The following is a 24,886-nucleotide window of genomic DNA, read 5'->3' on the forward strand; positions in this document are numbered from 1 at the left end:
GGTGGCTTATCAAATGGGTCATATGTTGTCAACCACCTGTTCATCCCATTTGAAACAAATTAGTTCTTAATACTTGGTACTTACTATTTTGTTTTATTTGTTTTATACCATTGCCAATGATATTATATTTCCATCACGGCATCTCAACATATATATTGGAGAAGGCAAACAGCCACTATGGTCTGGAAATTGCTTGGCTGCTGTACAGTTCATGCGCAACACCTGCCGCGAATAGTCGAGAATAAATCTCAACCGAGATTTCGATCTCGACCAATCTATTCCGAAAAATCAGTTTTTCACACTTTTGCGAGGCAGACGGTCTAGATTGAAATTTCGATTCCCAGCACAGTGCTGCACATTAATTCACTGCACGTTAATTGCGCAACATTAAAATCGAATTCCTATGGTCCTAAAAAATGGAAAATGACCCCGGTTGATGCATAACCACCACTTATCTTGTCTTCTTCGGTAGTCTTTTCTTTGGTAACCTGTCTCCCCTCATCAGCTAAAATGGAGTAACGAGGTTTTCCATATTTACAATCATACTTGCTTCTATATGCTGGCTACTCTCATTAGACTAAAAATTAACCTTTCAAATGTAAGCAAAGTCTTTCATCATCATTATTATTATTTTTATTGCTATTTTGAAGATGATTTTGATTGCTAAATGATAAAAGTCTTCACGTTACCCCATAGTATGGTCCATGCCACATCTTTGGTCAACAAGTCAGAGAAACGAGAAGGATAGAAAAGGAAATCTTCACTTGAAGATTTATTTCATTTTCGTGATGAAAAATCCCATGATATCTTGTCGTTGCTCTGCCGACCAAGAACTCTTCTTCAACTAAAAACATGAATCTGTAAATTTATGCGTGTGGGTCCTTACTATAAAAACACTAAATATTTGTGTATTCACAAAAATTACAGAAGAATCGAATAGATTTACTTCTACATATTCAATGAACCAAACAGTCAATTTTATAAATTATGACTCTATAGATTTGAAATCTCTAAATATTTGTAATTTCTAACTCAGGTAACCAAACAGGCCCTAAAAAACTTATTTAAAAATACAATAAATAATTTTTTAATTCATACTAATATTGATTTTCGTTAATTGTTTTATGGCATGTGAAAGAACATTCTTATATTCATGGTATAATAATTGATACTCGACTTTCTCATGTTATAAGTATAGGCATTTTCTTGATTTTATACATTAGCCAATGATCAACACCTGATTGTATGGATCTGCAATAGAATAAGAATCAACATCCTTAGGAGATAAGGGTGTCAATTCATACTATAATTATTTATCGAAATCAATTTATACTGAATAAATATGATATAGTATGATATGACATAGTTGTACCATTTAATAAATAATACAAGTATTAGTAAAATGATATCAAATGGACCATACCACATCAATATCATACCAAAAATTAAAATAGTTTTGTACCAAATAAATATAGTAAAATAATGATATGATATATTTGAACAAGTTTTTTCCAAAAAAAAAGGCACCTTTGATGGAAAATTCAGGTCAAAGTGAAGATTTGTTATGTTTTGACCCGAAATTTTTGTACTCTATTTGAAAGATGGATTCGCACCGACATATTTGGTGTGCGATCCAAATGACCCGTTTGTAGAGATATGTGGAAAGAGTGGCGGGGGGCCGAAGACCAGAAGATGGTCCCCACCCGGTGGATCCAGCCCGTTTGGAGTATGTGGAGAGAGTCCCGCGGTGGATCCCCGCGTGGATCGTGGCAGCAAGGCCACTCTGCCACTTACAATACCCCGTCACGTGTTTGTTTTAACAAATTGCTATATTCACTATGATAATGGCATGACGTAGCTTACCCCTGAGAAAAACATGGCATAAATTGAATTTATTCAATACCAAATTGATACGGTTATTTGGGTTGTGTTGTTTACACCCAAACTTCCATAAGTTTCTTTTCTCATATTAAGAAAATTTTATTTTCCTTCCAAATTATATTCCAAAAGTTTCTCATACTTTTATCATTCCTAAAAAAAATATATAAATATAGTATTTAATTTACCCGAACTGATAATCCAACAGAAAGAAGGTAAATTTTTGAAAAAGAACAGATGGTTGATCGATTTGATCTTTTACCTTTTCGATAGGACTGTTCAGTGTGTATAATTTCATACCTAAAAAGGATTATCTACTTCTAAGTTCTAACTTGATTCCCTAAAAATGTGGGGAAAGTTTCCTTTTTTATACTTTTTTTTTTTTGGTTAATTGTTAAAGTCCTTTGAAGTATGTATTTGAAATGATAATTTGACTGTAGTATCAATCATCAATTTTTTTAAACCTAGAATCAACAATTATTGATACCTTTATATGGATTTTCATTGGCCGTTGGCTTACACTTATGAAGAGCTATAATATAGGTGATACGTTGCCGACATGAAGGATAAATCGGAATCTACACCCCCACGACTGCCAAAACCCCGAAAGGCCATGTGTCGGTGTGTGGGACCCACAAGACGTGGAACCCACAACGGCTTTCAGATCAGAGTATATATAAAATTTGTTCTTTTTCTTTTTTAAATAATTAAATTTTCGTCAACGTTGTCTTCCCAGAAATGAAATTAAAAAAAGAAGAAATGGCTTTTAAGAAAGAAAAAAGTGACGTTATAATTAGTGATTCGCAAGTAAAGTTAACGGGCATCAGGGTATATCTCAACTGTCAGATTGGAATCACTTCTTTATTGGATGTCAGGAAACGAAATCCAACGGTTCTTAAACGAGAACGTGCAAAGCAGAAATCCTTGTAAATAGGATCCGTCATTTTCATCGTTCGGCTCATTCAGCCGAGCCAGCCGGCTTAATTCTTGGAGCCGTCCATGATCGGTACAACCGTCCCCTTCCGCAGCACAACTACCTGACTTGGTTCCAAACCTCTCAAGACTCAGCTTTCACTGTTGCAGAGCTTTTCAGTTCAACAAACGCTCAACGAACGCATCTCTCTCTCTTTCTCTCTCTCTCTGGTGTCGCTTACTGCAAGTCTTCTCCATTTACTGACGCTTTGAAGGATAGTTTCCGTTTCGTAAGTTTCCTATCAAAACAAACGACAGTTTCGCGCCATTTATTTCTGTTAACTCATCTTCCTTAAATTCGTCGCTACAGTTATTTTCCACCTTTCTTCCCAACCTAGATTTCTTTGCTTTTGTTTATTTTCCAAGCTTTTACTTCTTCCTCTCTTTGTGTGATTTTTTTTCTTTCTTCTGGATATAGTTTTTGGATTTGGCAGTTGAACGATTCGGCTGTAAAGGCTTTCGGAATTTGGGTTTCTTACTGATTTCAGAGTTTCCGGATAAGTATGGGTGACGTTTGAAGGTTTCATTCTTATCTTCTCTACAGGTTATTGCTGAAAATCAGAAGGAAGACGATTTGCGAAGTGATTGTGTTGTAAGTTCGTTCTTCCACGAACACTCTGTCTGCTGGTTTTGAGGAACTTCTGTTTTCGAATTGCATCATTTAGTTTGCAGAGTTTGAGTAAGTTTTAAAATGAGTATGGAGCCACAAGGCATTCTTCTTGCACGATCAGGTTGTTGCAGCATATTATTAGAAGAAAGACGATTAACAGAATTGTGCTCTGATTCAGAGACACTCTGTCCAGTCTCTTCTGCTTTTTTATTGGATTCATTAAATACGAACGGCGTTATCACGTCAGTAAGAGCCGGTTAATGTTGGATTTCTAAATGTAGAAGTTTTGTTTCTGTTGTCCATCTTGTTCTTGTAGGTCAAAGAAAAGATTGGAGTTCGATAGCAGCTTAGAAAAAAAACGAACTAGGCTCCCTGTGAATAAAAATCATGAACGGGCTTCTGGATATTGAACCCCCGCGAGCTTAAATTCACGTGTAAGATTTCAATACCAGATCTTTTCCAGTAACTAATTCAGTGTTTCTTAACTTAGTATGGGTTACTATTCTCCTTCGTTAAAAGCATAGGATATGAAGATGCATATGTACAAGCTCAACCTTTCATAGACAAAGTAGATTAGCGTAGTTGATACTAGAGAGAGGCCGTTAATGCCCCATATTATTTCTCTAATTTGATTGCTGCTGTTTTGATGTTATGCTAAAGAAACTGGATGTTAAACAGTTTATTGTAGAAAGGTTAGCTAGGAAGTACAAAATCATCAATGGGAAAGATATCTTATGAGGGCAGTTTTACTAATCACATGGAGTGTTGTTACTGGCATTATTCTGGAACAAGGTTTTTGGAGGAGTTTAGATGATTAAGCTTCTCATTTAAGTTTCCTTTTGTTTTATGAATAATAGATTTTGTTTCTTCAAGAAATGAAATTACACTGCAATCCTGAGGGAAATACAGGAAGTAGTTTTCTGCCTGGGAGTTTGGCCTATGCCAGTACTTCCATGTGTCTATCAGTCTATGGCTCCTAATTCAACCATGTGGACGGAGGTTTCTTTTCATATAGAGAGGAGGGAGATTGACTGATGGGAGTGCTGGTGTAGGCCACTTGCCTGGACAGAGTTCTTTTCCCAGGATATGTGTGTGTGTAGGAGGGGAGCTTGTTCTTATTGACATCCCTTAAGGTGTTAAATAATTTGGATCATAATTTTTTTTCCTCCTAGTATAACTTCTTTCTTCTTTCTTCTTTCTTCTTTCTTTTGACAAGGTAAATTCTGCCATTAATAAACAATCATTCCGATGGATCGGTCTCCAATCTGTACATTGAATTTCAGTATTGGAGTTGTATGACATGAGGTCAAAGTTACTGTAGTAAATTACAAAAATTTCTCTTTTGTTCATCGAAAAAAAAAAAAGGGAAATTTTCAGGTCCACCCCCTTAGTTACCCCTTAATATTAATGCTACCCCTGAGTTATTCAATTTATTAGACAAACCCCCTATTACTAACACCGTTAGTCTCAGTTAGTTTTTACTTATCTATTTCCAATATTACCCCCCACATATTGAGTTTAAAACAATATTCATGATGTGTGAGGATTTATGGTTGGGAGAAGTAGTTACAAACAGTCAATGGAGACAAAAACGAATTGAGCATGGGTTTTTGTTTAAGGTTATTCTTGTCCTTCTGAAATATTTAACTTGCTTACATGAACACATAACTGTGATTTTCTATCGGCAAGGGGTGTCTCTGATATATTTTTATCTTATAGGGGGTCTAATTGATAAATTGCATCACTCAGGGGGTGGCACTGAAAATTTCCCACCAAAAAAAAGAAAAAACTGACAATAGTCCTTGTCTCCATTTTGTTGTAGTCTTTTTTGACATTCATCCTCAAAGTCTTGAAGTTGTCATTCTCTTAGCTCTTCTCTAGCACTAATCATTGCCTCAATTTTATGTTTTCTTAGGGAGATTCTATAAGTGAATGGATGAATAATGTCGTATTACTAATCAATAGTGAATTTTGTTAACTCTTGATTCATATTATCCCCCCCCCCTTCTTTTTGAGCAGCCGGGGGGAGAGGGCAATGATTGGGGGTGGGGGATTGTTGATTTTTGTGTTTCTGTATCCTAGTTGGTTCAAATCACAATTAACCTCCCAAACTACTTTACAATGAATGTCAGTAAAGCTCCATTGACTTTGTTGATTAAATGTATTTAAAATGTGACAGCATTTTTCTGAAACAAAAATCTGTAGTGAAATGGACTTGCAATGAGCTTCTGCTTCTCTAGATCAACTTTACTTGGGTGGAAACTGGCAGCTAGGCTTTGACTTGAGCATTAGGGAACTGAGTTTGAGTCTGAAGAGGGAATAGAGGGAGGATGATCAATATCTGTGTATGGCGAAGAAGGTTTAATTGTCATGTGGAATGGTGTAAGAAATCACCACCTAGAGTAGGGTTGAGGGCTCAAAATAGTGCATGTAATGCACTTCATGGCTCTCATGGGATGCCCTTTTTGACAAATTAGACCTTGCAGGTTGGCATGGGGCATTTATTGCCTGGGGAGGTATTAGGGAACCCAATCTGTCCGGTTGAGCCAGTCTTCCTATTATTTGGCTAGACAACGGTAGACATGCTTTTGAAGGAGAAGCATAAAATACATAGAATAATAAACTGAAAGTAGAAACAAAAGGAAGTTAAGATTACACATACCTGGAGGCTTTTCTACTAAACAAGGGTTAGTATAATTGAAAAATAAAGAAAATTTTATGGAAACCCATACAAGTATATGGATACATGATACATGAAAACTAGCAAGTGAAAAATGAGCAGGGTATGCATCATAAGAATGCATATCATCAAGTGGATGCTGGTCATAGCAAAATTCATGATAAAATACATGGAGAAAGCATAAAATCATAGGAAAACATGTGAAAATATGTAAAGATATATATAGACCTAAATGCATGATGAATATATGAAATCATGGAGAATAGTGTGTGGATTGTTAAGCATGTCCTGAAGGGTATGATTATGGAACCCCCCCCCCCCCCCCCCCAAAAAAAAAAATAATAATAATAATAATAATAATAATAATAATAAAATAATATGAGAATGATGAGATTGTTATGTGAAAGTTGAGGGGAGCCTTAAGCTAAAGGGATTGGGAATATGTATGGCATGATGCATGAAAGTAATATACGAATGCAAGGCATAATACATAATGAAATCAATGAAAATAAGTGATGGAGTGTGTGATCACCCTCTCTAGTGATGAGATCACACTCTTTAGTGATGAAAACAGTATGAGATGATGGAAAATAAACAACAAAAAATTCAAATAAAAATAAAACGAAGCTCCTACCTGGTTGAAGAGGAAGGAGGTTTCCCTTGTGTGACTCAGGTACAGAGAGTATAGAGAGTTTTTTGCCAATTGTCCTGGTTTCTTCCTTCTTTGCCCTTAAACAACACTTGCAAAGCTCTTAAAAATCCACCGAGTATGGAACTCAATGGCTTGGGCTAGGGTGGAATTCCAAGGATAGGTTGTACAAGCTTAGGGTGATCACACACTCCACTTATTTTCATTGATTTCATGGATTAACTTTGTAGATGTACAGGGGTGTGTGTGGGGAGGTATGTCTAGGTTGCTATATGACAAGCATATTCCTTTAAAACTTAAATGGAAGTTCTGTAGGACTGTTTTATGGCTGGCTTTGATGTTTGGGGTAGAATATTGAGCAATTAAGAAGTGTCATATTGAGAAATCATGTGTAGCTCGGATGAGGATGTGAAGATGGATATGGGGAGACTGAGAAGGATGAAGGAATAGCATATTAGAGCAGACTTAGGAGTGAGTTCAATCAATGACAAGCTATGAGAGGCGTGGACATGTTCAAGTGAAGGCATAGGGACACCCTGCTAAGGAGGAGTAATATGATCCCAGTTGAAGAAGATAAAAGATTAGGGGCAGGACTAAAATGACTATGAGAGGCATGGTCATGTTCAAATGGAGGCCCAGGGACACCCTGGTAAGGAGGAGTAATATGATCCCAGTTGAAGGAGATAAAAAGATTAGGGGCAGGACTAAAATGACTGTAAGAGAAGTTGTGAGGATGGACATGCATAATCCAGGTCTTGTACCAAGGATGACCTTGCATAGAGCCTATCGGAGGGCAAGGATCCATGTAGCAGACCTCCTTTAGCAGATATCTTCCTCATTTGCTGGGCTGTGCTTTTTCCTCTTAGTGCCCTCCATCTTTCATTTTGCCATTTTCTACTTTTCATTTCTCAACTTCTCATTGCCTTTTTTATTTAGATGTCTGTTTTCCTTTGTTTTATTTGGATCAATGTAGCTACCCCATTTAGTTGGTATGAACTGTGAACATGACAATGTTGTAAATGCAGGAAAGTAATTTATCTTTTGCAATGTTGTGCTTTACGTATTTGACTATCTTATATATCAAAGTGATGGTTCTGACATATTAAACACTTCAATTTTGCTAGTTGTGCCAAAGAGGCGAAGTTCATGCTCAGTCCAACTTGTCAACGACTCTGATCAGTATATTGCTTTTAAGGTGTGAACAAATTCTTGCTTTAGTTGCAAAATTTCCTTGTTTTCTATAGCAAGTCTGTGCCCTGCAGTGCTGCATTTCCTTTTTTCAAAAATGCATTCTTAAAGTTATGCAACTAACATATCCCCCCCCCCTCCCCTCCAACCCAGAACTTTTCTGATTTTTTCATTCCTTTCCCCCCCCCCCCTTTTCTTTTCCTGGTTGTACGGACTTTAGAAGAGTCAACTTTTGGAAAATGCAAATTGTAGGTATTGGACAATGTATACTACTTGATTTTTAGATTTTTGTTGCTGCCTGAATACAGCTTTTTCAATTTGGTGGAAGCCATAAATCTTTGCTCTAGTTAGGGTCGATAGGAACTAATATATCACAAGCATCATATTTGCAGGTTAAAACTACAGCCCCAAAGAAATACTGTGTGCAACCCAATGTTGGCGTTGTCTTGCCAGGTTCAACTTGTAATTTTACAGGTATATTGTTTCACTTTACATATGAGCCCAGAATTCTCCTTAGGGACCTATTTCATAAAAGTTAATCACCTCTTTTGCCTTGAGCTAATTCTCTGTTCCAGCTTTTGTCTGTTCAATATGTGACGAGGACAACTGTTAATCTCAAAGATTGATGTAGTGTCTGTATGATGATCTGGAAAGAAATTATAGTGCAGCAGATTGGAAACAATCCTCATTTATTTTCCATATATTTTTTCTAGCATCATTTGTTTCATTTCTTTTCTAAACTATGTCACGTGAAACTGCCTTATGTCAGATTCTGCCAATAGTTAGATGTTATTTTTATTTAGTTGTCTATCTTTGCGTATGGTTGTTTATCACTCATCATGCGCAAACTTTGCAGTTGCAATGCAACATTAGGGCCTATTTTGATGATACTAATTTATGATTATTGGTTTCAAGTTGTATTTTTTGTAACGGGCTGAGTTATAAAGCCTAAATTTTAGGACCAAGATAGACAAATGTACTATTCTAATTTAGTTTTCCATTATATGTGGTACTACTCTGGCCTTGCTGTTAAATAGTTCCACCCTAGTAGATTACCGAGAATAGTCTCATCTATGCTAATCTAGTAAGTATTTATATTTATGTCATTAGGTTAATACTGGATGTTTAATTCTCTAGAACTATATCAGGATAAGTGATTGGTGTTTACTTGAATGCATTTCAGTTTTTTATCTAGTTTTGTAAACCCTATCAGATAACACCATTAAACTGACTCTATCTGTGAAAGTCTATTGTTGAGTTGTGAGCTCTTCTCCCTACCTGTCTCTTTCACAATCCCAGATCGGCCAGTGTCTATTATCTTCCTTCTCTTCATCTCACTTTCCCAGATCTAGCGTTTATGTCAATTATGGACGGGTTCCGTTTGGTCCTCTTCCTCCTGGAAGAGCTTTCTAACCTCTGTTGTTTTGGTATAACCTAGTCTTACTTGCTCTTACCTTCCTGCTTTTTCTTGTTTATTTCTTTTATGTAAATACCTGCCCTTCTGCCTCCGCTCTCGTTCATATATGTTGATTGTCAGACTGCATCACAAGTGGTCAGCATCTAAGTTGGCCTTTGGAACTAATACAGTGTGGTTATCAATGCCTGCAGTGAGATAGATGCTTATGGATCACAGAATGACTTTCTAAGTTTCCATTTCTACATCATGAATTCCATTTTGTGTAAAGTAGTATTTATCATGTATTTTTCTTCTATTTTATATTATGTTGCTGGCTACAAATCTGGTCACTTAAAATGGATTTCTTGCACCTTTGCATGTGGTGTCAAAATAGTTCTCATGCAAGCTCAACGGGAAGCTCCACCTGATATGCAGTGTAAAGACAAATTCCTAATCCAGAGCACAGAAGTTCCATTTGGGACAACCGAGGATGATGTTACACCTAGCATGGTAAGTTTTAATCATTGTGTTTGGCTTTAAATGATTATCTGTGTTTCTAATTGTTTCCTTTGACAGTTTATCAAGAATGGCTGCAACCATATTGAAGAGAATAAGTTGAACGTGGTTCTTGTAAGCCCACCTCTCAAGGATGGTTTCACACATATTGAAGAGAATAAATTGAAAGTGTTTCCTGTTGACCCACCCCATTCACCAGTACTGCTGCCAATGAATGGAGCCTTGAAACTCGATCCTGCAATTGAAGCTACAATTCCAAGAGACCAAATAATCAATGGAGCTAAGAACTATCCTCCATCACATATGGTAAGTGAAACTATTCCATTATTGCTGTTTGAATCTGGGATAATGTTTTATTTTTTATTTTTTATTTCTATGCATCTTTGACTTCCAAGTTCCTTTTGGAGAAGGGGGGGGGGGGGAAAGAGAGAGAGAGAGAGGACTTTGAGTTCCAAGTTCCTTTTTCCTTCCTGCTGCAGTTTTGCCTTCTTTTTTTTCTTTTTTTTTTTTGGTGAAAAACAATTAAGGACATTGTTCATTTATGGTTCTTTGAAATTACTCATTGCTATATATTTTATTAATTGCCTAGGTTTCATTTGCGGTTCGAAACTTGGGTTCCAACTCAACCAGGGAACCAAGCATCGTTGTACCCTTGTGCAGCCTCCTGTTTCAACAAAAACTTGAGCATGCAAATTATTCTATGCCACTTTTTTTTTTCCCTTGTTTGATATGTCCTGTAGAGAACACTGTATCAATTACCTAGGTTTTGCTTGTGGTTGGGAAATTTGGTTTGTGGAAATCAACATAGGAATCAAGCATTGGTATACCTTTTGTGAGACTTCCTGTTTAGCGTGCAAGTTATACTTAGAACTTCTTCAGCTGGCATTTTAGAAGAAATCAGAAGATTGCCCCTCATCCGATAACCCCCCCCCCCTTTCCAGGTGCATTATGCTTTGGAGGAATTGAAACCTGGTAAGGATGACGAGTTGAGGCAAACTGACAGTGTGGAGGAGTTGAAATTAACAAAGGAAATAGAGGACTTGAAACTAGCGAAGCAAATTGAGGAGCAAAAGCTGGCTAAGGCGACTAAGGAACTTGAGTCAATGCTCAATGAATGGAAACTGAAGCTATGTGAGGTCAGTATGCCTTCACAATTTCTGCTTCCATGTTTCAAAGAATCTGAATTCAGACTTCCCACTCTGCAACATCCTTGTTGCTGGATGCAGTATATGTCCGTTTAGTTTTTATCACCTTAAATCATGTCATGAGCTAGTTCTGGACCATTTTTAACTAGAATTCAAGAAGTATAGTGAATTCAAGGTACTATAGAGCATCCACTCGACAGCATATAGAGCTCTAAGACTCTCTCTCTCTCTCTCTCTCTATGTATCTAAAAGGCCAATGATTTTGATGGAGTTAATTTCCTTCAAAGTGTTGGCCTATCCATCCAAGAAAAGATTACCAATTTTTCCTCATTATCTTTGTAGCTGGATTATGTATTTGTGCACCATTGTATTTGTGCACCATTGTCTCTAGTGTTACTCTTTATTTGCAGTAGTAAATCGCTTCACTAGAGCTGTGGCACTTTAATATTGATGAAGGTGCTTTGTATGACTTGTTTGCTCACCACTGCACTCTTAGGTGGTTGCTAAATTTGTTGTTTAGTTGGCTGCTCATTTGTTGAGCCCCGTGGCTCTCTTTGCTCGGGCTTTGCGCTTTGTGCTATTATACTTTTATCCTCTTTGGTAATGATTTATTTATTCATCCAAAAAGAAAATATTGATGAAGGTGTTGGCATTGTTTTGCAGGCTGATACTGCCGTTGTAAAGCTAAGAGAAGAGATGAATGGAATTGTTCAAGAAAAGGAAACATTCCAGCAAGAACTTGTGAGTAACTTTTTAATTGTCCCTTTGTACCCTTGTCAGATTCTCTGTTTCTGTGTGCTTGTGACTTAAGGTTTAAACCCTAAAATCCTTCCAAGTATCTCTAAGTTCCCACCAATTAGAACCAATTATGTGAAGCATGAATTATAAACTTGATGATTGGGTGCAAGGCCCCTCATATGGCAACTAGATATATCTGTTGTCTATATTAGAATTTTGTGATCCCACCAAGCATTTTTTTTTTTTTGGGGGGGGGGGGGCCCAAGTGAGTGTAACAATGATTTGGACACCTCATTGGCAACGTTCCTTCCCTCCCACTTTACCCTGGTCTTTCTACCCCTTTGGAGAGATGGCCTGGAGCTCTCTTTTCAGCCATGCTTCACCGCCTGGCAGAGGGCCATCCCATCCACACTGTCTCCCCATCTATAGAGATCTCCAAGGTCGCCTCTTGACCTACACATTATTGGAAGTAGAAGCATCAGAAAGGAAAACTTATTGATTAGGCAGTTCATTGACAGAAAACCTCTGTTTTCTTATTTTCAAGTTGTCTTGATGGAAAGCCATGGTTCTCTAGAAACAAGTGGGTAGAAAACTAATCTTCCTGTGCAAATGAGATGCAATCTGCAACTTCATTGCCCTGATCTTTTGACTACTACATATGAATCATCCTCCCTACGCTGCCTCTTTATATCTGGTGTGAAGATCGGCTTAGCATTATCGGGTGGGTGATGCATGTATTCAGATGGTCACACGTAGAACATGTACAGGCTCGCCTTGTCAATATCCATTAAATTTCTTCAGAAGAAAAATCTCCATCCACCATCAGCATGGCTGATGATGATGGACACTCTTTTAATCAAGAAATTCACTTTTGAGTGGCTCACTCCTCAATGCGTTGTCTGCAAGGTCCTCAGCTATGATTCAAAGACTTGCACTTTCAATTCTACTACTCCCGCTGTTGAGCAATTGCTGGTGTTGGGCACTGATGACCCGGTCGAGTAATTGCTGGCCGTAAATGCTGACGTCCCGGTCGTAAGTCTCCATTGCAGCTCCATCTAGCACCTCTCCCTCCTTTCTCTACCTTCCAATGATCTTTGCTTCACTAACCATGGCCGGAGGAAAAGCCCACCAAAAGACAAACTTACTTTTGGTTCACCATGTGGTGATGGTGATGATGTTGTAATGACCATTGTTCCTACCATGGTCCAAATTTTGGTCAAAACCACTGAAACTTCAGTCAAAATTTCAGATTTTTTGCTAGCCCTGGGGGGCGAAATATTCTTCCTAGGTTTCAACCCATCTTGGTCGAAATTTCAGCCAAATCTCGACTGATTCAACCATTTCGGTCCATCTTCTTTCTTTGAATTATCTAGTTTCAAGTTCAATGAGCTGCTTATTTCGCAGATCTCGTGTGAATACCGCACCTCCAATTTCACACGTTTTGTCCGAAGATCCAACTTTCTTGCTTCAAATTTCTCCCTAAAATCCCTACACCCCTTTAGTCCTTTGTCAACAAACATCCACTTTGTTGGATTGTTGAGGATTAAACACACCTTGAAGTTAGCCAGTTAGGTATGTCTATTCATCCCAAAGTTTTGATTTCTTGATAGGAGATTCATCCAAAAATGTTTGTTTCTTTTCAAATCAATGTATATTTAGTTTAAGAGCATGATCTATAAATTTATGGTATTAATTTTTTTTTTGTGGAGTGCTAGTATATTTAATTAATTTCTATAAAATGTATTTTGAAAGAAAAAAAATAGTATTTATACATGACAGATGACATTGATTTAATATATGTGAGGCACCATCACTCTGTCTACTTTAGGATGGTGTCGAATTTATTCTCTATAACTAATTCTGGATTTAAATTATTCAAAAATTATTAAATATTTTTGTAATTTCTTTAAAAAATGACTAAAAATGCCAATTATTTTCTGTTGTATACTTTTTTTTGGTTTGCCAACCCCGGTTTCCAAGGCTTTGCTTTGACTAATCCGGTGTTCGACCCAGGTCGCACACCTGGCTGTGGTGAGTCTCCCAGCGGGATTTTTTGCATCCACAAGGTTTCAATTCCGGAACCTTGTTTAAGCAGACCAAGCTGCTTACCACTTGGACCAACCCCGTTGGTTCTGTTGTATACTTAAAATATTAGAATGTTAGTACAAGTATGTATGAATTTATTGTTGTAGTTTATGATGATGTTTATGTTTTCAATTAAACCACCTTTGTTACAATTTACAACTCTTTGTATTCGTTGAAATGGACGAGGAATTTTTGTTGGTTTTTTTATGCAAAATACCTCTTCCAGTATGTTAGTTATGCTTTGAATAGGGTGCATGCAAAGACCCAGGTCAAAAACCCATCAAAACAGGGCCAAAATTTCCCTTCGAGATGTTCTGGAAAAATTAATTCCCAGGTTTCTACCGAGTTGGTCAAAATTTTTGTCCCTGACTGGGCTTTGAGGCTGGTCAAAACTGACCTTGAAACCAAAATTTCAAACCTTGGTACCAACTACTTCTTGTCTTGTTATCCCTTGATCCGTTTCCTATGTTGATACCACTTTCGTCCCTCTTATCAGAATGTTGCAAGGTCCTCCTGTTGATAATCTCTCCCCTCTTTGGTGGTTGAGTTTTCACCATCATCTGATGACTCCCACTGTCTGGCTACTGGTCACTCTCCATCCCTCTCCCTTCTACAGTTCCTCCATCCTTGCTCTGTCATTCCCTTCTCGTGGTGTGCTTCCTGGGTGTATTCAAGAATCATTGTCTTGTGTCCTGCCCTCCCTCTTCAGTAATCCTTCCCCTTATTTCGAGGGGTCATTTTGAATCCCCCCCCCCCCCCCAACAACAAAAAAAAAACCAAAAAAACCAAAAAAACCAAAAAAAACCAAAAAAAAATAGAAGGGGAGGAAAGAAAGAAGAAAGAAGGAAAATTTGTCCTTTTTCTCTTTATCTAGATATTATGTAATCAGGTCCGTCCTCTCCTGGCTAGATTTAGCTGCTTGCACGTATGCCTCTTAGCTCACTTTCCCCATCCCATTGTTCCACCTCTTCAAGTCCATTCAACTCTTTTTGATGCCCTTTACCATGATAAATGCCCCCTAGCATCTACTGCCTTTGCCCACAGCTCATCCAACACACAATCTCTGGTGCCAGTTTTAGAGACTCTTCTGCCCCACCTGTCCTCACAAGATATGTTTATCCCCTTCTGTCATTCCTTCCCTGTTCTGAGGGCCACTCCCCTTCCCTTTCTTTTTATATTTCAACTTCCATATTGTCCCATAGCCCCAGTCCTGTGATTTTCTTGCTGCACCCTCATTATAATTGAATGAATGAAGGATTGCTTTAGAATACCTGAGTTATCAGTACCTTCTCCAAAGAGGCTTAGGTTCCTCTGGATCAAACCATTGCATATTGTTTTCTGTTGTCTTCTATAATCCAGAGTCAAAGAAGCAAATGTATCTCAAATTGTTTCTGTTATTGGCCCTAGTTGGTCCCTTTGTTCTATTATTCCCACCACCCTAATGGCCACATCTGGCTCTGGCTACTCTAGCGCCACTCCAAAATATAAATGTCTGTTCTATTCTCCTCTTCTTAGTATCGCCATCTCTAGTTCACTGGTGACTTATCCTTTTTTGCTATCTATGCCTCTAGCTGTGCCTCTGAGAGAGCTACTGTTTGGGGTGACCTTTGTCATATTGCTTTGCAGCTTGGTGATTCCTCTCCCTGGGGCTAGATTTGGGCACAAAAAGCAGGGTGGATACTGTTGATGTTTTCCTCTGTTTGGGGCATTCAACAACTGCCTTGATGATATTAGCATTGCACAGTCTGAGATGGTTTGGTTTAAACTCACTTGGCGCAATAGAATTGGTGTCTCCAGGATTGCCTGCAAGCTTGACAAGATCCTTGTGAAAGAAGCTTGATTTTTAGCCTTTCCATCTCCCCATGTACCTTTTTGGTTCCCTCCCCCCCTAGGGATCTATGATTTGCAGTCCTATCATCATTCATATCCAGCTATGCGTCTTCTTCTCCATTGTTTTTATTGGTCAAACTTCTCCACTGTTAATGAAGCCTGGAATCTCTCTCATCTCTCAAATGTGTAATGCAGGTCCAATCAAATCTTATCGCTCTGATTGGCCTGTGAGTAACGGGCGCAATGATGGAATAAAGAGATCTCAAATTTGACAAGTAGAACGTTAAGTTTTAAAATGTAACTTAAATTAGCTCAAATAATTGTCAGTTAATTTGAAGAGATTGAAAGGAAAGAAATAAGGGAGGCCAGTACGATGGAAACAAGAGGGGAATTATTGTGACATGCTATCCCACTAAAGGAGGGAAAAGGGTCGCAATTGGAATACCAGAGGAAAACTTTCTCCATCATTGATGACAAACCAAATCAATTTATTCAATTTCAACCATGGGGTTTGGGGGTTCATGACTTCAACATCGCCAAATCAATGCTTCTCCTATGTGCTCTCTGTTAGAATGCTTCAGAAGATATCGAGCATCGTTTTTTCCTATGTCCTTGCTTGTCTGGAAGAGATCCTTACAAAGTGTTGGCCCAGAAGCAGAAGCATTCTCCCTTCAGTAAAGAATGGAAATGGATTGACAGTCTTTCTCAGGGTCTACCATTAGTTATGTGGTTGGATGGACTGCCAGTTTCCGGCCTCTCGAACAGATTTGGTTCCTTTTCCTTTAAGTTTAAAGCTAAATTTCTACTGCCAGCTGATTCTTCTTGTTTTAAGACCTCGACAGACAGGCATATTGTTATCTCTTGGGGCAGTATTCCTATGTTTCTTCATGCCGATGCTCCGCTTATTTGACGTTAGGTTCTTCTACTCTTTCTGCCCTTTCTGGCCTTGTAGGCCTTTTCTCTTTGGTAAGGGATTCTTTCGTTCATCCAAACATTTATTTAATTGTGCGTTCAAGCTAACCTCATCAATGACTCCTTCACTGTGGAAGGAATGTCAGTCTACTTAAATCTCCATACTCTGGTTTCCCAAAAGGATACCTTTCCTAGGCCGAAGGTCTAGATCCATACTCTGGTTTCCCAAAAGGATACCTTTCCTAGGCCGAAGGTCTAGATCCAATACTGCCTACCTCAAATGTTAGTCAAAGCTTGGATCATTCCAAGTCCATTCTCATGTTTATTGCTAAAGACGCTTCCTCCCTTTACAACATTGCAGCTGTCAGGGGTGCAGCTGTTGAGTATTTCACAAAGATCTTTAGGCATGCTTCCACAGCTTCTTCTGATCCTAATCGTAATGGTTTTCTGAACAACATCATCCCTGGCATAGTTTTCAAGGACTGCCTAGGCATCCGAGTGTTGCCTTATCACCCTCATTGGTATTGCTTCCCCCCCCCCCCCCCACCTTCCCCCAAAAAAAAGGGTGCACAAGGACACCTTGCTAGGGTAGACAGCATGACAACTGCAATCCCTGGTCACCTCATTGGTTCTTACCAAGTTTTGTCTGCTCAGAGGAGGACATTATGGCCATCATTGGGCTTAGGCCTGAATAACTTGATTATGGGTTTCTTTTCTTCCTACTGGACACATCAAGGAAGACCGCTCTATAAGGCCATAGGAGTTTCTTCTTCAATCCTATCCCAGATCAGAGGGGTCAACTACTCCTTCCTTTGCCTCATTCTCAAGAGTGCAACCCCTTTTTCAAGTCCACAGCCAGGAGGTTGCAGTTGGTCAGAAGTCTTTTTTGTTGATGACAACAAATTATACTGCGGTAGAAGTATCTCTAACAGTGTTATCCTTGCAACAAGTTAGTGAGAGGTTTTGACCGAAAAAATCCATGCACCTTCTACTTGAAGATTGATATCCTCAGGTCATTTCCTCTAGTTTTAATTGGTCTATGACTGCATTGCCTCTCTCATCTTCTATGTGCTTGTCAATGGTAGCCCCGCTGGCTACATAGCCTGGATTGTGGGTTTTCAGCAAGGTTTTGCCTCTTCCTATTCATTGTCTCCCTGATCCTTGAAATCCTCTTCATAAGCATTCAGTGCATTATTGACCAGCACGTCACCTCCCCCATTCCTGAATGCAAGGCACTCAAGATCTCTCGCCATGCTTTTGCTGACAACCTAGCAATGTTCTCCAAGGTGAATATTTGTTTGGTTGAGAGTTGAGACTATTCAGTATTCTGTCCAATTTGCATCAATTTCAGGCCTTTGTAGAATCCTCACCAAAATTCAGCAATTCTTAGTTGGGGTCTTTGATATATTATTCTCCCTTCACCCTTCTGAAATGCTTCCCTAAGTTCGAGACTTTATCGGTGTCAGCAGCCCCTTGTCTCCTTGGCAGAAGATAGTATGACTTAAAATTCATATCCCTTGTCACAGTTTCTCCTTTGGCAGATCCCCAACTAGTTTGGTGATGCTTTTTGTATGTTACTATAATTTTTTTCTTTTCTGCTATTTAGCCCCCCTTGTTTTCCTTCTTTCTTGGGAATGATTTCTTTATTCACCCCAACCCTTCCTCTCCCCCCACACACCCCACCCGGAAAAGGAAAAAAAAATGTGGAGAATGAGTTAATAACCTGTTTAGTTTAAGCAATGTGGTAGTGTAACTCTTCTTATATTAATATATTTTAATTTTGCTCATTTTGGTAGAACAGTGATACTTGAGCATGGTGCGCAAAGTGCCATTGCAGTGGTGCCACAATATGATCAATCCAAAAGACTTTAAATAGTTCGAATCCACAAACCTCCCAAAAAGTGTGAACTCTTAACTCGTGAATCTCCTGGTTCTTGGTGAATTAACTCTACTATTCTTCCCCCTTTCCCCCTCCCCCCGGAATTTTACAGCATCTTACTGCTTTCCATATTCAGGTGACCAAGTTTCAGTAATTGTTTTTCTTCCATTGAGTAATATTTATCATAGATGAAGCTGCTTGTATCTTGTCTCGTCGCTCTGGTATAATTTTGTCTGCAATGAATTCTGTGGCATTTTCTTCCTGATTACATTTCTGATGTCCTCTTTACCTTTTTCCTCCTGTAAGGTTGTTTTGAGAAGGAATAATGGTGTCAGAAGAGCTACTGTTGTGGGATTCCCCTTTCTGTTCGTTTGCATGGTTGGACTTGTTAGCATGGTACTTGGATACATTCTACACTCTTAAAGAGAGGGCGGATGCTGAAAGTAAGTAGAGAAATAGTTGACTTGTGCGCTAGTTAGAAATTCTGGGAAATTTGGACTTCCTCCACTTGTAAGTTCGATGGTATAGCAGAGTAAGGGGACATTAGTCTGATTATGATGTTGATTTTGCAATGGATTTGTCAATAGCATATGTTCTTGTATATATAACAATAGGGGACCTTATAGTCATGAAAGAAATGTCTTCTAAAGTTGTTTGCGCCTGAGGAATGGAATTAATGGATGGTGACATGGTTGTCTCCAATAACTAGGACACTCTCCTCCCTAAACTCTATGGCACGCTATTAAAATATACTAGCAATGTGTGTGTGTGCGCGAAAATATACTGGCAAACTGAGAATAGAACATTCTGTATTTGGCAGGCCGAGAACAGAGAATTGTGGATAGGCAAGCTGAGAATACTCAGAATACTGTATGATGGTCTGTCTAGGTGAAGCTGAAACTAGAGGCTTGTGGTTCTTTTTATACTAACCTGTCTTTAGGACCCAAAGTATGTTCATATTGTTTTTAACTACTCTAGGACACTTAGTGTAGAGACTTTGAATTTGATAGAAGCTTGCCAACCAAAGGTCGTCACTTGACGGTCCTGTGCATAGGAATCTAAAGACAGCCGTTGAGCATCAAATGGTCGGTGTGAGTGCCATTACGGGTGGAGTTAGGATTTTTAACATCGTAGGGGATGAAGTACTGAATTTTCACACAAAATGGAATGATTTTTCTACCTATTATTTTTACCATTCAAATTTTTTTCAACGGGGAGTGCAAGCATTGATATTTCACACATGGAAAAAGGATTGGAAGGAGAGTTTGAATTTTTTATTTTTTTTTAAAGGGAAAAGTGCAGATATTTCACACATGAAAAGAGAACTAAAGATGAAATTATTAAAAATTAAAAAGAAGAGAATTTTTCAAAAAAATCAAGGAGTACCATGGCCCTTGGCTTTGGGTAGCTCTACCCTACTCCACCCCTTTTGGGAAAAACATCATCTGTTGTGCACATCTCTTTGTTATGCACAATAGTGCATTTATATGCTAAATAAGTGGCCGAGAAAACAAGAAAATTATAAGATTATTGAGAATTTTTTTCAATTTAAAATCAAGTCTTTAATCATAGTCTTCTATTTGGCATATAAGTGTATTGCTGTGCACAGTAGAAGATTTTATTCTGCTCCTTTCGCAAACCATACAAGACGTCTCCCAAGGTTGACAACGTCTCTTGGCTTTGAAGTGTTGATGGGCGATTATTGTTTTACCTTCAAATAAAAAAGTTATTATGCAACTATTATCTATCCATAACTTAAATCAATCGTATTTTCAAAGAGTTTTTCTCATGGCACGTTTCTAAATTTACAAAAATAAACCCTAACTCTTATTTGATTTCAAACTACGTTCTTGCTACGTAGTCCTTGTTCTACCAAATCTATCTGACGTGACAGCTAACAACAATTATGGTGAGAAAATATTCAGTTCAGCTCGGATCAAACCCATTAGAATCAAAGGGAGGTTAGGGAAGAATTAGATGTTGCGATGAACATGCAGGGTCCAAAATCATAGAGTAAAATCGTGCGTTGCATCCTCGAATTTCTATCTTTGTCTTTTTTCTCTCTTTTTTCCCTTCTTATAATTTCAAAGATGTTGCGTCAAGGTTAGGGTTCTCATGGGTTATACTAGCGAGGAGAGTGGGAGTTACTTGCAGAGTGAGGGCTTTATGGTCGCCGGAGTTAGAAGAGGAGGATGCGGTGTTACTCTATTCGTAGATGCTTCTTCGTAAAGATAGAGAAAATGCATTTGAGGGCAATTTAGTAATTTGACAAGCAAAGAGCTATTTTAGTCTGTTGACCCCTAAAATTTGAAAATTTAACTGTAAAACTTTTGAAACTTAACCGTGGCTAACTTGAAATGTCTAAAAAAGTGAAAAGTGAACAGTTTGAAATTTTTCCATATAAGTGGGCAGGCAATAAAAAACTCAAAATAACATAAAAATAAAATGAAAGCCAACTGGGTGAACTGGTGAAGGGACTTTATCTTCATTAGTTAAGTTGTATATTTGGTGCCAAAGGTGGTATGTTAAAGCGGTTAAAGACCCAACTTCCCTAGGGGAGGTCTTGGGTTTGCACCCATTCGGCGGCATTAATATAAAGCTCCCCCCTGAGGAAGTAAATCGTGGTGTGCACAAGCAGCCCGGATAAATCTCAGTTCAAAAAAAAAAAAAAAAAAAAAAAAAATTTGTATATTTGAATTACCAAAAAAATGAGGGTCCGAAATCGCCCACCACCGAGCCTGCTTTTGCAACCAATTTTCTCTTTAACTTAATCAGTCCACTTCTTCCATGTTTACAATTGGATCCCTTCCTCTTCTACCGAAAAAAAAGCAATCCCTTCCACCTTATAAGCCTTATAAACTGTCTTGTATATGCCTTTTATATTAATTCTACATGCTTTGAGCTTTATTGGCCCTTTCACTTCTGGAACTGTTGAAAACTCCCACATCGTTTATAGATCATCATTTCCACGATCAAAACCCAGAACCATTCCGGTCCGGTTGTTACTCTTTGTAGATCATTGTCTTGATCAAAATCCTAATCCCTTTAAAGAAAGAAAGCTTGGATGATTGATGGGTTTGAAAACCAACAAACTCACTCACCAGAAAAGAATTATTTGTTACCATTTATCAGACTCATTTAAGTTAAGCATAATCATGAGGATGGCTAAATTGGTAAAAAGCTAAATTGGTAAAAAATGAAAAATCAATGCAAGCAGCACTATTGAAAGAAAAAAAGGAAAAATTCACAAAAAAAAAAAAATTGTCTCTCTTCAACTCGTGACTAAATAGAAACTAGATGACACAAAAAAAAAAAAAACTATACAGAAACTAGTGATAATTTCTTCTTTTATTAACTAGTGATAATTTCCATGATGTAGCATGGATTCTCCTGTTGTCCGTGCATCAAAACATTGCTCATCCCAAGAGATCCGTAAGCATCATCAACTTATTGCAATATAAGGCACAGGTGAGGGATGAGCTTGAATGGAAACTCATAAATCTGGGACACAGAGACACTGTATTCTTCTTGGGGAAGAAAGTTTCTCCAGCAAGATGTCGTTTCCAAGAGATTCCCAAGATGAAGCACAAATATGAGCTAACCAAGCAGCTTGGAAATGAAATAATTTCCTGCGTGAGAGCTTCAAATTTTTTGGTTAAAAGGCAGGATGAGATTGATTGTGATCGGAGTCCTGGACGGTTATCTAAGAAAGGATAATCGGGGAAAGAAGAGGACCAGTCTGGTTAAGCAGAGGCATATGGGTTTCCGTTGGCTTGACTAAGTGTATCTGGTTTTAGGAAATCTGATCTCTTTGGAACACAAATCAAAAATAAATTAACTGATGAAAAATTGTCAAACTTGAAGAACTCAGAAGGATTACGTTGAACTCACCAATTAAGATAGAAAGAAAAAAAGATGAGCAATACTTCTCCCTTCTACTGCGACAAAACCCAAGGCTCAAACTGCTTGAGCTAAGCAAGTCCAAGCCCAATTCATATGCAGAGATCTCCCCCATGACAATATTCTCATCACAAAACTCATCTCTGTCTGCTCCGATTCTGGAACCATTGACTATGCAGGTCGTCTCTTCAACCATGTCAAAGAACCTGATCTCATCCTCTGTAATTCCATGCTAAGTGATATACAAGAAACGGTTTTTTTGAGCAAGCTCTCCTCTTCTATGTTCGATTTATTATGAAAGAATTCATTTTTGACCACTTCACCTTCCCTTATGTCCTCAAGGCTTGCGCTGCCATTGGCTTCATCCACCTTGGGCAGCAAATCCATGGGTACCTCATTAAAAACAGTACAGTTTCTCAAGATATATTTGTCTTAAATTGGCATCTGAATATGCACTTCAAATTTCATCAGAATGAAGCTGCAATGCTAGCTAGTTTTCAAACAAATTGCTTAGCCCAATTTGACTGTTCCATGAAATGCGTAAGAGAGACGCTAATTCTTGGAATACAATGATTAGTGCTTATGCTAAATCAGGGCAGTCAGCAATTGCAAAGAAGAAATTTAGTTTCCTAGAATGCTTTGATTGCTGGTTATTCTAAAAATAATCAGAATGATGAAGCTTTGTCAATATTTACACAGATGTTGATGTCCGGAATTAGAGATGCTGTAGAACAGGTCATCCATTTTTGCAAAGTCAGCTAATTCCCTTTCTGTTTCAACAGAACTTTTAAGTCTTTACGCGAAGCTGGGGAGGATGGATGATGCTAAGAAAGTTTTTTATGAGATTCCCGAGAAGGATCTTGTGATATGGAATGCGATGATTGCAGGCTACTTACTTAGTGCATGTAGTCATGGACTCATGGAGACTTGACATCTGAGGGTTTAGAACTGTTTGATTTGATGCGACACCAATACAACATTCTTCCACAACTTGAGCATTACGGTTGTGCTGTTGATATATTTGGTCGTGGATGCTTATGAGTTTATAAAATGCATGCCTGTCCATCCTGACAGGGTTGTCTGGGGAGCATTGCTAAGTGCATGTCAATCCCCACCAAAATGTTGTATAGGCTGAAGAAGCGGCTAATAGACTTATTGAGTTGAATCCTAACCATGATGGTAATTATGTGCTATTGTCTAATATATATTCCTCGGTGAGGAAATGGAGAGATGTTGCGATGGGGAGAGCTTTAATGAAGACCACTGATGTGCAAAAGACTCCTGGATGTAGTGCTTTTGAACTCGGCGGTGTTTTACATGAATTTAGTGCTGGGGATAGGGTCACACCCAAGATCTGTAGAGATTTATGCTGCTTGGGATGAGCTCATGAAGCGGATCAAGCCAATATGGTATGAACCCAACCAGAGGGGGTCTTGTGAGGAACTTGAATAAGGAGGATGGAGAGCAAGCCTTATACTGTCAAAGTGAAAAGTTGGTGTTATCATTTGCACAAATTACTTCAGAACCTGAATCACCAATCAGAATTGTGACGAATGTAAGGATATGTGGGGATTGTCATAGAGCCATTGAACTGGTCTCCAAACTTGAAAATAGAGAAATAACTCTTAAGGGACTGCAACCATTTCCATCATTTTAGAGCTGGGTCTTGTTCTTGCAGGGGCTACTGGTGAACCATGGAATTGCTGTTGCGAGCTTGCAAATGGTGAAACAGCTATGGGGGATGAATTGAATCCACCAAGAGATGGCCGAGTTATATTAAATCTTGATGTGTGGGGTCTGGAATCCAAAATTCCAGTGAGAATGGAGTGTTTAGAAACCATTTGAGTAATATAGTTTTGTCATTTCCAGGTCGAATTGGAAAATTTTCAAGGGTAATGAACTTATACTCATCAGACATGACCTCAGTAACACAGAGAAACTCAAATATTGTAATCAAATGGTTGTCACAGAACAAAGATGTACCAAGGAGGTCTGAGGACATAACCAGGAGGACTCAAGCTAGTGCATAAATGGGAACATCTAGGTTTTTGTTGGTCAAGATCTGTGATATCTCCTTGGACATGCTTGTTCCTTGAAGGGTTCAGGTGGTGTTGGATATGTGGATTGTGTGAATATTTGCATGCTTCATACTTCATTTGGTACATTGGCTACTAAGCACCTGTTGAGTTGAGGTGTAAAAACACACCTGGGCTGAATTATGTCAGGAGCTTTCTGGTCATACAAAAACCATGTTACTTTATTACAGGGATGGTGTTACAGGCTTCAGAGTTGTAGCGTCAGTCATTATGACAGGGTGTTGGTCAATGCAGCTCTAGGATTTGCAAGCCCTGCATTATGAATTCCCTGGTAACACTGATATTTGAAATTTGGATTGAAATGTTCTTCTTACTGCATGATGTTTACCTGAAGACTTAGGGAATTCAAATCAGCACATTACCCCCTCCAAGTTTCACTTTGGAACAGAGTGGTTCTTTGAATTTTTGGGTT

The 24,886-nt window shown here is 38.4% G+C and overlaps 1 protein-coding gene, 1 long non-coding RNA gene and 1 pseudogene across 2 annotated transcripts; all 3 read left to right on the forward strand.

The window, feature by feature from the left end:
• Positions 1–2,929: 2,929 nt before the first annotated feature.
• Positions 2,930–3,869, forward strand: LOC149010413 (uncharacterized). Its single transcript, XR_016174615.1, has 3 exons — positions 2,930–3,080; positions 3,395–3,442; positions 3,777–3,869. It is a non-coding gene; the product is annotated as an uncharacterized LOC149010413 (long non-coding RNA).
• A 3-nt stretch (positions 3,870–3,872) lies between these two features.
• On the forward strand, positions 3,873–19,133 carry LOC149010414 (vesicle-associated protein 1-2-like; the record flags this gene model as incomplete). The annotated part of the gene is made up of 8 exons (XM_089162429.1): positions 3,873–3,894; positions 7,914–7,984; positions 8,370–8,451; positions 9,768–9,883; positions 9,950–10,195; positions 10,831–11,025; positions 11,698–11,775; positions 18,785–19,133. Coding segments are annotated over 8 exons (927 nt in total), but the record flags the coding sequence as incomplete, so codon positions are not given.
• Positions 19,134–22,145: 3,012 nt separating this feature from the next.
• On the forward strand, positions 22,146–24,069 carry LOC149010415 (pentatricopeptide repeat-containing protein At5g48910-like; annotated as a pseudogene).
• The last annotated feature ends 817 nt before the right edge of the window (positions 24,070–24,886 follow it).

This window comes from Hakea prostrata, chromosome 7 (assembly GCF_041222555.1).
Source record: "Hakea prostrata isolate BN-2017 chromosome 7, UWA_Hpros_2, whole genome shotgun sequence".
Taxonomy (NCBI): domain Eukaryota; kingdom Viridiplantae; phylum Streptophyta; class Magnoliopsida; order Proteales; family Proteaceae; genus Hakea; species Hakea prostrata.